The sequence below is a fragment of the Monodon monoceros genome, unplaced genomic scaffold (genome assembly GCF_005190385.1).
Source record: "Monodon monoceros isolate NGI ecotype Baffin Bay Population unplaced genomic scaffold, NGI_Narwhal_1 Super_Scaffold_6, whole genome shotgun sequence".
Taxonomy (NCBI): domain Eukaryota; kingdom Metazoa; phylum Chordata; class Mammalia; order Artiodactyla; family Monodontidae; genus Monodon; species Monodon monoceros.
In genome coordinates this window covers 41454111-41468409 of record NW_021703783.1, presented here as the reverse complement: position 1 = coordinate 41468409, position 14299 = coordinate 41454111, and the positions used below count along the sequence as shown (strand labels likewise).

Genomic DNA, 14299 nt, shown 5'->3' with positions numbered 1-14299 from the left:
AGGGGAAAACGTCACAAATTACTAATATCAGGAATAAGAGAAGGGCTATCACTACTGATCCTACAGACAGTGGAAGGGTAATAAGGGAGTATTACGAACAACTATGCCAATACATTCAATGTCTAAGGTAAAATGAATGGCTTCCTTGAAAGACAAACTACCAAAGCTCACTTCAGAAAAAATTCAGAACCTCACTAGCCCTATGTGTATCAAGGATAATGGAATTTGTAGTTAACACCCTCCCCACAAAGAAAACTCCAGGTCTAGATGGCTTCACAGTTGAATTTTCCCAACTTCTACGGAAGAAATAATATCAAATTCTACACAAACTGTTCCAGAAAATAGAAGAGGAGGAAACACCAACGTGTTCATTATTTTTAACTACGTGTTCATTATTTTTAACTTCATCTACTATTAACTTCCCTGCTTTATATATATATATATATTTTTTTTTTTTTTTAAATAAATTTATTTATTTATTTATGGCTGTGTTGGGTCTTTGTTGCTGCGCGCGGGCTTTTCTCTAGTTGCGGCGAGCGGGGACTACTCTTCGTTGCGGTGCAGGGGCTTCTCATTGCGGTGGCTTCTCTTGCTGCAGAGCATGGGTTCTAGGGTGCACGGGATTCAGTAGTTGTGGCTCACAGGCTCTAGAGCGCCGGCTTAGTAGTTATGGTGCATGGGCTTAGTTGCTCTGCGGCATGTGGGATCTTCCCGGAGCAGGGCTCGAACCTGTGTCCCCTGCATTGGCAGGCAGATTCTTAACCACTGCACCACCAGGGAAGCCCCTGCTTTATATTTTAAAAAGGGTTTAGTTTCTTTTACCCCCACAGCAGACCTATGAGATAAGTAGGGCAAATAGCTAACACCCTTAAAGTTAAGTGAACTGTCCAGTTCAACCTTTCAGTGATCTAGTTGGGATAGGACCCACATCTCCTTATTCCTAGTCCTGATATTGCCACTGTTAACTAGTTACCCCTTTAGTAGCTTTTTTGTAATAACCTTTGGGGATGGTGCTAACCAGTGCTGACTTAACTAAGGAGAATCTTAAAATCCTTAGTCCTTAAGTTGAAGACTGGGCTAGACTCACTGCTTATGCAATGCTTGACACCTACTTGGCCCTCAATAAATGTCCCATAACCAATTTTAGAGCAAGGATCAGTATTACTGCATCATCCTTTTGGCATAGGATCTGAATTGGGATGATGGTTGGAAGCTAGACAAAAAGAGAGAAACATCTTATTTGGCATAAGCAATGTGTCAGAGTGCTCAGTGGAAGAGCTGGGTGGTCTGAGATTGGCCATCCCTTTAGCTGTTTATCTGATGGCCTTTCTTTGCATTTAACTATCAAGATATCTGAAGTGTAGAGCACACTTTTATGATATTGTGGCATAGTAACTCACACTTAAATGTCAATAGAGATGCTTGCAGAGACGTACAAGGTTCAATAATTTCTGGTGTAGGTTTGTTTCTCCTGTCACCACCCATTATGTATTTTTTTTACAGCTTTTAAATTGCCACAGAGAGAAACTGGTCAGGATCATAATAGATGGCCAAGGAGCTGCCAAGGATACCGTTGTATGGGATGGGAAAAAGTTCAATACTGGCTTGATTTTATTTATCTAAATTGTAGGCTGTGACTTCAATATAATTCATGTTGCTAATACACCAAGGTAATGGCAGAGCACAAAACTATGCCGTATGTTGAAGGAATGCTCTCTTTACTCCTGAAGTTGTACAGTCTGAGATATCTTTCTTATTCTAATTATATAAAAACTCCTTTTTTTGTCAGGATGTATTAATCAGGTTTTAGCATATTGATTTAAAGTCTAATACCATCTCAACAGTTAGAGATTTTAGTTTGGTTATGCAAATTAATTTTTATGACTCTTGAATGTCTTTGCAAAACTAAGACTACGTTAGAATGTAAATTGTTTGCCATAGTAGAAGCTCTTCCTTCAAATAGAGGTTTTGTTGAAATGACCTGAAGGGGCCCTTGTAACCCTTAAACTGCTGATGGCCAAAATCTGTACAAGCTAGATAAGTGTGAGTCTTAATTTTATGGCTGTTTAGAAACTGCTCTATGACCATAATTTTATTTGGTGGTGGATACTTCAGTTCTCTTTTAACCCTTCCATATTTTGTGAACATGCATTGCCAAAGTGGTATGTAAAAATCTAAGATTCGTGGTAATCTACTCAAACGTTGCTCTTACTCATTTTTCTTAAGATTTATGATGAAATTGCTAGGTTCTTCATGAAAGGTGACAAGATCTACTAGTTCATGCTTCATCACATTTAATTAATAGAGAGGAGTGGGTGTGAGATTAACACTCACTAGAGACTGTGGTGCTTTGAGATGAATTCAGTACATTCCAAGGATAGAGTTGTTGGAAGCACCATCTGGAAGACATTTGCCCATAGTGATACAAATTCTACTTTCTCATGAATCTTGGAACAATTGACTATCTAACCTCTTGCCCAGCGATGGGTTTAGGTGTGCCCTAACTAAATTTAGAGAAGATGGACACTTGGGAGAAGAAATTCGGTAGATTTGAATAAAGGAAAAAGAAAAATCTCATGTAAAATTATTATTTTGTGGAATTGTGATCTGGTAATGAGTTATCAAGAATTTGTGTGTTAGTGGTAAATATACCAATGAACCAGACTTAACGCTTTGAGCAGTTCTGAGAATTGCTATAGTACACATTCATTTATATTTTTTAATGGCATTCAGAGCTTGGAGGACAGTACAGTCAAATGAAATTTATAAGGCACCCTTTATCTCCATTTATAATGTAGATGTTTTAATCTAAAAGAACAAAAGTCTCTTTACTCCCTTGCTCGCTGGAGCGGGAGGCTTAGATAATCAACAAATAGGATACTTTGCCCCCAGAATAATTCTGTGACTGGTTGAAGCAGTGCCTTGGCCTGATTTTTGAAGGATCATGAACTGGAGCTTGTGCTAGCCAAGGGAGAACCATTTCCTCTTTCCACACTCCTCTCTATTAATAAAGTTTGTGTTCTCTGTATGTGGCTTGTTAATGACAGGGGTGTTAACGACCACAGTTAATCTTCCTCCTCAACTCTTTCCTAATCCAGTCTCTTAAATAGACATTTAGAAAGCTTTTAACTCCTCTTGAGTTGGGTGCTCATAGGCTTTTGGTGGAGGTGGAGTGATAGTTAGCAGCCCATTTAACAAAACCTGAGACAGCCGGGACAGCTGTAATGTGCCATCCCTATGCTGTGTTTTTGTTAAAATGTCACATGGCTTATACTTTGGAAATCATAAATCTAGTGGAAGAAAACATCTTTATAGAGGGTATTTTAGTTTTATGCTGTATGTGTTACAAACCTAAAACCATTGGTACTTCTAGATCTATAAAGAGCAAAGAACACAAACCAGATTAAAATGGTTCTGTAAATTTGGTTGCTTTTCATCTGTTTTATTTGCTGCAATAAAGCTATAAAGAGGATGCCTTGAAGACAATGTTGTAGCTGACAGTTTAATCTTCGCATGAGCCACCAGCTTTCCCCAAGGGCCTTAGGGGAGAAATGGGAGTTTCTCAAGCCTAGACCAACTGAAGTCACCCATCAGTGGCATATTAATACATGTGATAGGGACCTTTGCATATGCCCTTGCCCTTTCCTACTCTTTAGAATGACTTTCTTTATAGGAGATTTTGCCTTTTTAGTGGGCTTATAAAATTTATATTGAAACTCTAAAATAAAGAGCTCATTGATTATGCATTTTGACATTTGGTTTGACTAATGTCAGTTTAGTAGGTAGTTCAGTGAGGCAGCTTAGCTGTCGGTTTCATTACTTTTTAAACAATACAAAGAAAACTTAGAGAAAAACTTAGAATATATATAATACATATATATGCTTTTGCTTGTAAGTCGTGATGAAAATACAGTGCGCTACACCGAGATCTAAGAAAAGCCACCAGGACAGTTGACATTGAAAAGTAGTGACTGGAGGGACTAGAGCAGAGCCTGAACTAGACAGAGTAGACAGATACCAGGGATCTCACGTGGGTGGTTCTCTGTTTCCAGGATTGATTGGTTGATGCAAACAGCTAATCATTACATCTCTTGTTCTTCTGGATTGCTCCGGCTCTCAGTAATGCCTTCTCTGTAATTTCTGGGCACTGGCAGTTTTTACCTTTTTTTTTTTTTTTTTCTTTTACCCCTTTGTCCCTCTCTTTCTGCTTCACCTCCTCACCTCTTCCCCCCCCCTTCTTTTTTCTGGAAGATTCATGTGTTAAAGAAGTTTCCTGTCATCGACTTGGAATGTGGGTTCTGACTATGCCTGACCGCAAAGCTCTTTGATGTTTGTCCAAGGCTGAATTTTCACCAGATCCCTGGTTTAGGTGTTTTTCCCCTAGCACTCAGAGGCCTGTAAGGTGAATTTGCCTTGTATCGTTGATATGAAGAGTTGGTGGGCCTGCTCTTTCTCGTGATCTGATGGGCCATTAAATTGCTGGATTCTGTGGTTGGTGATGCCTTTACCAGAGAGTTCCTGTGTATGTTCAAGAAAAGGCTGAGAGCTGTTATGTCTGAAAGACTCTAGAAACTTGAGAAGCTCACCCCTTCCCATGGAGATTTCCATAAGGATAATAAGGTTGTGCTCAGAGGCTCAGCCTCTCTTTCTCTGTCATGGTATCGGGATTCTACCTTAATCAAGCCATCATCCTGCCAGCCATGTCTCATTTCTCACACTGGAATGCTCCCTCCGTCCAAGCTCAGTGTGAACCACCAGTCTTGATGCTTTATCTGGTCCAGGCTCTAGCCCTTAAATTGTCCGTCTGACTCTGTGTTTCATTTGACCCTAATACACTGGGTCGCACTGTCTAAAAGAGAATTACGTCCCCTCCAGTGTCTGAGTGCATTTCTCATTTACTGCTGCTCCTGAGCAGATCTGTAACTTCAAGGTTAAGATAAGACACATTCCATCAGAACTATGTCGTCATCCTTGCCAGCTTCTGGTCTGTGACTGTCCAGGAGATTTACAAGACAATTGCATGCCATTCTTTACAGAATATTATGGTTGGACTCTGACTCCTGGCATAAGGCCCAATTTGATTTGTCAGCTGTTACAAAACCCATTTCCCAAAGAGAAAGGGATCTTAGCCATGTGCCTTTTAGGCAGTTCTTAAAAGAGTGGGAAGGAGGGAATTGATCTGGCTCTTTATTTCCTGATGTTTTAAGGAGAAGGATGGACACCTGAATGTTTTTGTCCCTTTCCTCCTTGAATTCCCTTGTTTCGCCTGAAAGGTTTCGCTAAAATGTTAGCATTGCTGTCCTTCTTTCCTGTCCTTTATCCCTTTACAGAATTGCTGTTAAGTCTTTTCATTCTGCCATCTCCAATGCTTTCCTGAATTTTAAGGAGTAAGAATTTTGCCCTTGAGAGAAAGGGTTACCTGCCTTTTCTCTGAAGGTTTATTAGTTTACCAGCACCTGGTTAACAAAGACACAGTTCCTCCTTTCTTGCTCTCTAACATGTTGAACTGCAGGAGTTACTGCATGTGATATGGTTTAATGGCTTAGGAATTTGGAAGGTCACATATTTCCTGCTGCTGTTGTATTAGGCCCTGTAATATTTTTACAAAAGCTTCTCGTTGGGGGACTTTACAGCCCTTTGGTTTCAACATAAACTCACTCTTTCCCTAGGTGGTAGGCAGTGGGGATTTATTTGGCCCACTTTAGTGATTCTGGGGTTAGAGCTAAAATTTATTTACTCAAGATCACACATGGCAAGTTAATCACAGAATCACAACCCTGATCTAATTCCTTTGGCATTGTTTTCATATCCCTTAACTACAAAAAGTTTTAAAAAGTTAGGAAGAATCGAGAAAGGCAGTTTTTACTCAGATTTCCTGATGGGTCTATTCAAGGTTGAAGAAATCCTCGTAGTTGAAAACTGTCCACTTTGCCCTCATACCCTACAGTTTCTTCTGTTTGATAACCAAAATAATAACCAGTCTTGATGCTTTATCTGGCCCAGGCTCTAGCCCTTAAACTGTAAAAGAATCACCATTCTTTTTTTTCCTCAGTCGGGTTCTTTGCTTTTGATTGTCCCTTTTTCTTAATCTCCTATGGCAGCAGCCTCTATCTCTAAAAGACCCATATCTGTAAAGCAGAGAGCAGAGTTTTGGAGCTCTCTAAAATGTTCTTAGGGCCAGGAGAAAGGAATTCATGGGACTGCGAGTCTTAATTCTCTTTTCTTTATTTCAGTCTTTCTTTTTTCAAGTATTAGGGATTCTTAATATACAAAGTTTTAAATTACTATACTGTATAATTAATGTTCCAGGTGGGTAATTATTTGAAAATTTGTTTTATAACATTACAGGAACAACTAATGAGAAGTGGTTTTAATAGTAATGGTTGTGACTGGACTGCTCCCTCCCTTCTCTTTTTTAAAACTACTTAAGAATTAATTTTTTTTCTATCTATAATTTCAGCTGAAAGGTTCTTTGGTAGTGCTTCAAGTCGCTACATTCTGTTTCTGTATCCAGTGATTCCCCCCAAAGGGAAAGTTGTATAGCATCTTTGAAATCCTTCCCTTCCCCCTCTCCGGTTAGTCTCTGCACCCCACCCCCACCCCAGCAATCTTAATTAACTGTTCAGTGACAGATGGTAGAAAAGGCCTTGTCTAAAGTGCTTCTGGTGGGCTGGATTAGGGGGGTGGGTAGTTTGTACTGATCTTGAAGAAGGAGCTAGCCTTTCCCCGCCTCCCGCCCCCCCCCAGTTGAGCTATAATCCTGTTAGATCTTAAAATGCTATTGATTAATTCCCAGTGCTCTTAGAGGAATAAGCACAAGTTTTGGGTTTAAAATCCAAGCGCCAATTCCCTAGAGCTCTGAATGCCTTAGCCTTGAGGCCAAGGGAGGTACCTTCCAACTTCTCCACCCAGTCTTCACTGAAAAGAAAAGTTAAGCCTTTTAACTTTTCCGTTTGCCTCTCCCCCCCCGCCCCTCCCTTAGTCTAGTAAGGCTGCCAGTTGCCATGGCAACGGACTGGGACAGCTGCGCAGTGGCGCCTAGGCAGCTGGGTGGGGGCGGGGGAGCTGCCAGCCCGCCAAGCCCCAGACCTGGGAGGGGAGGCCCCTTCTGTTAGCCCAGAGGGAAAGAAAGAACTGGGGCGATCCGGTAGGTAAAGGAGGGAACCCCCATTCATCTGCTGCCTCTGGGGCTTCTCTTCTGCATGAAGGTGTAAAGGTAGATTTTCCTCTTTTCTCCCTCAAACTGAAGAGCACATATGTAAATCCTTGTTTTTCCTTGTGAGGCAGGGGAGGCCATAGCCACAATGCTTCACTGCATGCATCTAACCCGGGGCTGGTTTTAACCCTGGCGCTCTGACCTAAGCTGCTCAGCTCCCGGAAATTCCAAGGTGAGTGGGGGCGGGGGTGGGTTACTCTCCTTGGAATATGACATTTCCTGTCTCTGGTGAGGTTGGAGGCTGCTTTTATTTTAAATAAATCAGATTTTTTTTCTTGAAGCTTAGGACTTTCCCCTGAATTCATGGAAAAATTATTTTGAAACCCCTCACCTACATTACCCCATCCTCCCACCCCCTCTTCCAAATAAAGTATGTTAATGAAGACATAGTTTTATTACGAGGCAGTAATGGGTACAAACAGTTTTTTGGGTGGGCAGACCTATTGCTAGTAAGTTCTGGAGGTATGGTTTCCAACTATATATTCTGGGAATAATTCCCTAAAATTTGCTAATTTGAAGTAAATTGATAAATGCAACTTTTTATGCTACTCAAACAAAATTCCGAGATCAGTAGCGACCTTCCCTATTCCTGGGGTGGTCTTCTGATCAGGATGGAAATATTTTTAGTGCTGAAAAAAAGCTTTAAAGGTTACAGCAAAATAAAAATAGAGTTCAGCTAAGAAAACAATTCCTGCTACTCTGTAATCCAGACTCTAGGCACCATTTAACATGGTTAAGGAAGAATTCTTAAAAATGATTGTGGGAATTTAAAAAACTAGATTCTCTGTTGAGTACCCCTGGTTGTGCATATTTCTGAGCTTAACTCAATTTCCATTTGTGTTGCCTTGCTTCAGCTTTCCTTGGGCCTATGAATGGTTCCTCTGTGTTTTGAGGCTTCATGTTGATGTGAGTCTGGGACCAGACTTCTTTTTCCTCCTCCTCTTCCTTTGGCCCAAAGTCAACTCCAGTTAAGAGGAGAGGTGTACCTCCTTAATAATTGGATTAGTTGAGCCTTAAGAATTATTGAACAACTCAATGACTAATTTTGATTTTTAGGACTAAAAAATCTTTTTCTCCTTCCTGCCTCCCTCCCATCCCCAAATGAAAGGGGAGGCTTAATGTGTTTGAGATGTCAGCCTTGCTTTTGTGAGCTGATGGATGCTTAGAAGGGACAAGCTCAGTTTGTGTAAGGGAAATGAACTGAGTCACTGAAAATGTGGCGAAAGATGCCTGAGCAGGACTTTTTTTGTGCTGCTAAGAGACTGTACAGGATGCTCAGAGCAGAGGAAAGTTAGATTTTGGTGGCTTTTCTTATTACTTTTTTTTTTTCCATTTTTATAAAAAACCTTATTAACTTTTGAGGGAAATGTGTTAATTCTAACACGGTTCTTTTAACTGAAGGTTTTCCATACTTGTCTTTGAGTTTATGACTTGTAAACAGTTATAGAATTAGCTAGGAGTAAAATCCCACGCATTACTTGTCTTATGGAATCTGAAATTAGAGGAGTTAGATAATTGTGCCATCTAATAATTTTGATCTTGTTAGCTGAAGAGAAAGTTGTAATTGGGAAAGTGGGGATCTGCCCATTTTTGATTAAACTCTTAGGCCTCATCTGTAGGATGCTTTAAGATGCAAGAAAAAGGTACGTGGCAACTTTGTGTTATACCCCCTGCATCCCATCCAGAAGAGACAGAGTTTTAACTGCTTACATGGATTCTGACCATTTTTGTCCTTCCCATTTGCAGGAACCCGGTGGCCTTAGTCCTTCAGGTGGAACAGCGTGAGACATGGGAAAGAAAACCAAGCGGACAGCTGACAGTTCTTCTTCAGAGGATGAGGAGGAGTACGTCGTGGAGAAGGTGCTAGACAGGCGTGTGGTTAAGGGGCAAGTGGAGTATCTACTGAAGTGGAAAGGCTTTTCCGAGTAAGTGCCTTCTCTCAGGCTTTGGGACTCTGCGCAGGTGGACTCAGACACAGACATTTCCCTGTGAACCATCACCATCTTTTTCTTTCACCACCTGCACTCCTTTCTAAGAGTCAGAAGACACAGCAATAAACTAAGCAAAATCTCCCCCTTCTTGGAGCTGATGTTGTAATGAGAATGCTTTTGAGAGGCAGTATAATGAACTGGTTAGGAGCATAGACTGGGGACCAGATTGCCTGGGTCCAGATTCTTGCTCTACCACTTATGATATGAGCTGGGTGACCTTGGTGAAGTTCCTTAATCTTTTTTCTTCCTCAATAAAATAGGGATTAGGAATAGTATATATCATAGAGACACTGGGGAGATGTGTAGAGCCTGACACATAAGCTCAATGTAAGTATAAACTGCTGCTGTTACTATTCCTTTGGATGTAACTAAGCTAAAACACATACATTTAAGCAGAAGTCGTAGTTGATCCCATAGCTTTCGATAATGATCCTTGGACCTCAAGATTGTCCTAGGATGAAACACTCATCTTAATGAGAGACTTAAATCTGAGACCTCATTTTTCCCCCAATATTTATTTTTTAAAATTTCAAATATACATACAGCTGAGGCAAAAGAAATTGAGTGAACACTCAGATACACACCACCTAGTTTCTACAGTTAACATTTTAATATAATCTATCCCTTTATCTCTCAATTTATCTTTTATTATTATAAAACCCCTCTTTTTAGGTCAGTGAGCTTTAAGAATGGTATTGAAGTGTTGACTATTCAGAATTAGGCAGTAACTGACTTTATGTTGAAGTGCTAAAGTAGGTTATTCTTTCCTTTGGAATAAGTAGAACTAGACACACAAGCATAGGAGAGGTAGCTTGAAAAGTGAAATACATGAAGCTGTGTAATCATTAGGCATTTTGCCTCAATTTCTCACTAATTCTCTTCTCAGGATGCCTGATAACAAAGAATGGGTTTCTGTGACCCCAGTGAGCTTTTAGGAACTGGTTTAGGCTCCTCAGAGTGGTGCTGTCCAATAAAAATGTAATGCAAGCCACATATGTAATTTCAGATTTTATGGTGGCTACATTAAGGAAAAGTGGAATTAATTTTAATAATATATTTTATTAAGCACACTACATCAAAATGCTATTTCAAAATTAATTAATACAAAAGTTATTGATAAAATTTTACATTATTTTTCATGCTTAAGAATTCAAAATCTGATGTATATTTTACATTTTGTAGCACGTCTCAGTTCATAGTAGCCACACTTCATATGCTCATTAGCCACATGTGGCTAGTAGTTACCATACTGAACATCACAACTTTGAAGTGTGAGACTTAAATACGATAAAAGATGGAATGTTTTGCCAGTACCTTTGGAGAAAGTTATGAACAGGAGCCTTAAGAATATATTTAAGGTTATTTTACTACATGAATCAAGTTTCTCATCTGGAGCACTGTTGGTGTTTTAGGTGGGGCAGTGTATGCACCGCACGATGCTTAGCATCTGTAGCACACACACAGCACTAAATGTGGGTAGCGCAGCAATCAGAATGTTCCCTCCATATTTCTAAAGAGGAGTGGCATCACAACATCTTCTAGAGATGTGAACTATAAACTGGAGAGACCTAGAGCAGCATGAGAAAGGAATTAAAATACACCTAAAGACTTTGAGGGTGTTTATTTGGCCCAGTGAATCACCACTGGAAATTGTTGGGCATTTTGAAGAATTTCAAGACTATATAATTGAGCTACTGGTACCTTACATACATAAAAGAGGAAAAGAAAAGGTTTAGGGTAGATGGATTAAACCTTTTTTTTTAGTATTTATTTTTTTTGGCTGTGTCGGGTCTTAGTTGGGGCATGCGGGTCTTTCATTGGGGTGCGTGGGCTTCTCTGTAGCTGTGGCGCGTGGGCTCCAGAGCATGTGGGCTCTGTAGTTTGTGGCACGCGGGCTCTCTTGTTGAGGCGTGCGAGCTCAGTAGTTGTGGCGCACGGGCTTAGTTGCCCCGCAGCATGTGGGATCTTAGTTCCCCGACCACCACGGGTCGAACACGCGTCCCTGCATTGGAAGGCGGATTCTTTACCACTGGACCACCAAGGAAGTCCCAGATTAAACATTTGTCCTTACTTTGTCAGAAATATCCAGAGTTTATCATTAAAGACCGGAACAGATTATGCCCCTTCAGCATTGTCTACAACTAAGTACCTACTGTTTACTAGGCAGTGGTCATATTCTACTTCATGTGTTCTCTTTAATTCTCATAACAGCCTTTAGAGGTATTTTCAGTTTACATATGAGGAAATTAGTTGTTTGCCAAAGATAACAGAACTGGTACGTGCTGAAACAAGGACCCAGCATCAGATTTCTTTGGCACTAAAACCCAGATTCTTTATAAATTATACCGTGCTATCTTTTGGGTGAAAATTGATTGATGTAGAAACAACAATACCAATATGGTAGGAAAAGGGATAATCTCATTAGAAGACTGGCTTTCCTTGCTAGCAACAGAGATTCTCTCCTACCTCTGCATCTGCTTGCTTATTATGCTACAGTGTTGGCATGTCTCTTGATTTCCGTGCCTTAATTTCTCCTGGGATAGTAAACTTACATATATTGTGGATTTAGGAGAAAGTTATTGTATGAGGAAATTGTTTTGGTTTTTTTTTTTTTCTTTTTGCTGAAAGAAGAGCTATGAGGAAGAGGCTTTTCCGGTTTTGGCTCAAATGTTTTAGAAATAAATTTTGTTTCATTCTTAAGCTGTTTTTGCAGAAAGTTGAAGTCTAGAGTAAATATCTCAGATTTTCCCATCATTCTGCTACTTAGTTATTATGGCATGTGTTCAAACCATTCCAATTTAAAGATACCTTATTCAAAAAACAAAAACAATGAAGGATCTAAAATGAATGGTGCATAAATGTAAAAAAATTTTCCTCAGTCAATGAAGGGATTATAGAAACTGCTATGATATATTTACAGATATATCTTAATGTAGCTAATTCTTACTATATAACCAAAAGAACCTCTGCCGCTGGCTAGGAGTGAAGACGATGCCTGGTCTAGTTTCTCCCGTGTAGAGACATCTCTTGCTTTGATTCCATAAACTGTAGATGGTAGTTGGTGGTTTGCTTTTCTAAAACCTATGCTGGGGATCCAGAGAACAGCTTTGTGAATACCAACTATTTGTTTTCTTCATAGTAGGACTCCCTTGATCCAAGTTTAATTAGACACAATTTTTTTAATTTGGATTGTTTTTGCTTATTAATATAAAAATGTATGTTGAAAAATGTATACCTAGTAACGATAGGTTGAATCCAGAGCGTTGAATTAATGCACTCCAAATTCCAGTTTTGAGTCTTTTCCTTTTTATGGTTCGTCTGTATTCTAATGATTTAAGCCCTTACTACCTCTTTTCTGATTATTTTAATCTTCTAATAACTTGTTGGCATTTCTTCAAAATACAAGTAACATATTTAAGACAGTATAAACTGGAGTGCATTTAGAATTAGGTTGTCTTCTCTTCAGCATTTGCATAGATGATTATATGTATGAAATCACATTATTTTGCCACTTACAAAGCAGAACTTATATTTGAGTGTTTAACAGCTTTATTGAGGTATAAGTTACATACCATAGGATTTATTTATTGAAAGTATAAAATTCAGTGATTTTTAGTAAATTTACAGAGTATGCAACCATCAGCATGCTCCAGTTTTAGAACATTTCTGTAACCTCCCAGAATTCCCTTGAACCTAAATATTTGTATGTAATCGCAAGCCCTAGCTACAGGGAACCACTGTTCTGCTTTCTGTTTTTAAATTTGTCTTTTTCCTAGAGGTTTCATTTAAATGGAATCAGACAATGTATAGTCTTTTGCATCTGTTTTCTTTCACTTAGCATGTTCTTTATATATATACATATATATATATAAATTTATTTATTTTTGGCTGCGTTGGATCTTCGTTGCTATGCGCAGGCTTTCTCTAGTTGCGGTGAGGGGGGGCTACTCTTCCTTGTGGTGCGCAGGCCTCTCATTGCGGTGGCTTCTCTTGTTGCGGAGCACAGGCTCTAGGCGTGCAGGCTTCAGTAGTTGTGGCACGCAGGCTCAGTAGTTGTGACTCACGGGCTGTAGAGTGCGGGCTCAGTAGTTGTGGCGCACGGGCTTAGTTGCTCCACAGCATGTGGGATCTTCCCAGACCAGGGCTCTAGCCTGTGTCCCCTGCATTGGCAGGCATATTCCTAACCACTGCGCCACCAGGGAAGCCCACTTAGCATGTTCTTGAGGTTCTTCCATGTTTTAGCATATATTAATACTGTGTTTCTTTTTGTTGCTAAATAGTATTCCATTGTCTGGATATACCACATTTTGTTTATCTATTCACCAATTGATAGACATTTGAATTGTTTTCTGTCTTAGGCTGTTAAAATGCTGCTATAAGTAATTGTGTGCAAGTTTTTTTTGTGGATATATTTTTTCTCTTGGTTAGGTTCCTAGGATCAAATTTGTTATCTCCTTTAAGCCAAGGTTCTTTCCTTTTTGCCTACTTGTTGTCTTTAAAATAAAGGCATTGGATTCCCTCTCCTCCCCGCCCCCCTCATTTCTTTCCTTTTTTCTCCATTCTTTTTGCCCAGGGAGCACAATACTTGGGAACCCGAGAAAAACTTGGATTGCCCTGAGCTAATTTCTGAGTTTATGAAAAAGTATAAGAAGATGAAGGAGGGTGAAAATAACAAACCCAGGGAGAAGTCAGAAGGTAACAAGAGGAAATCCAATTTCTCAAACAGTGCTGATGATATCAAATCCAAAAAAAAGAGAGAGGTAAGCTTTATTTCTCCTTTTTCCCCTGGCAAACTATTATTCTGCCTCCCCCAATCCCCCTCCTTCCAAAACAAGGGCATTATTTTGGTTATTTCTGTTCTAAGGATGGCCTGCAAGGTAAATTGTTGAACAAAAGAGCTTCCAGGGAGACATGTTGATCGACCACAGCGCCCCCTCCTGGATGAGTGAGAAACGTAATATGTGTTTGCTGAATTGCGTTAGGGTGGCAAAAATAAATCCCATGAAACGTTCAGCTACTCTGTGCCTTATCCATGAATAAGTGGCTAATTATCTTAGAGAGGGAGAGTCTTTGGTGAATTTTTTTAAGGATA

At 39.8% G+C, this 14299-nt stretch overlaps 1 protein-coding gene across 3 annotated transcripts in view; it reads left to right on the top strand.

Moving 5' to 3' along the window:
- CBX5 (chromobox 5) overlaps positions 1-14299 on the top strand; it is a 35321-nt gene that overhangs the window by 7847 nt on the left and 13175 nt on the right. Inside the window, exons 1-3 of one of the 3 annotated variants that reach the window (XM_029205041.1) lie at positions 7075-7147; positions 8963-9141; positions 13781-13967. In XM_029205041.1, coding sequence (XP_029060874.1) covers positions 9005-9141; positions 13781-13967 — 324 coding nt within the window. In that variant the 5' untranslated portion in view covers positions 7075-7147; positions 8963-9004. Of the gene's footprint in view, positions 1-7074; positions 7148-7182; positions 7389-8962; positions 9142-13780; positions 13968-14299 lie in introns of those variants that run through there. The other 2 variants (XM_029205040.1, XM_029205039.1) reach the window with 2 other exon arrangements.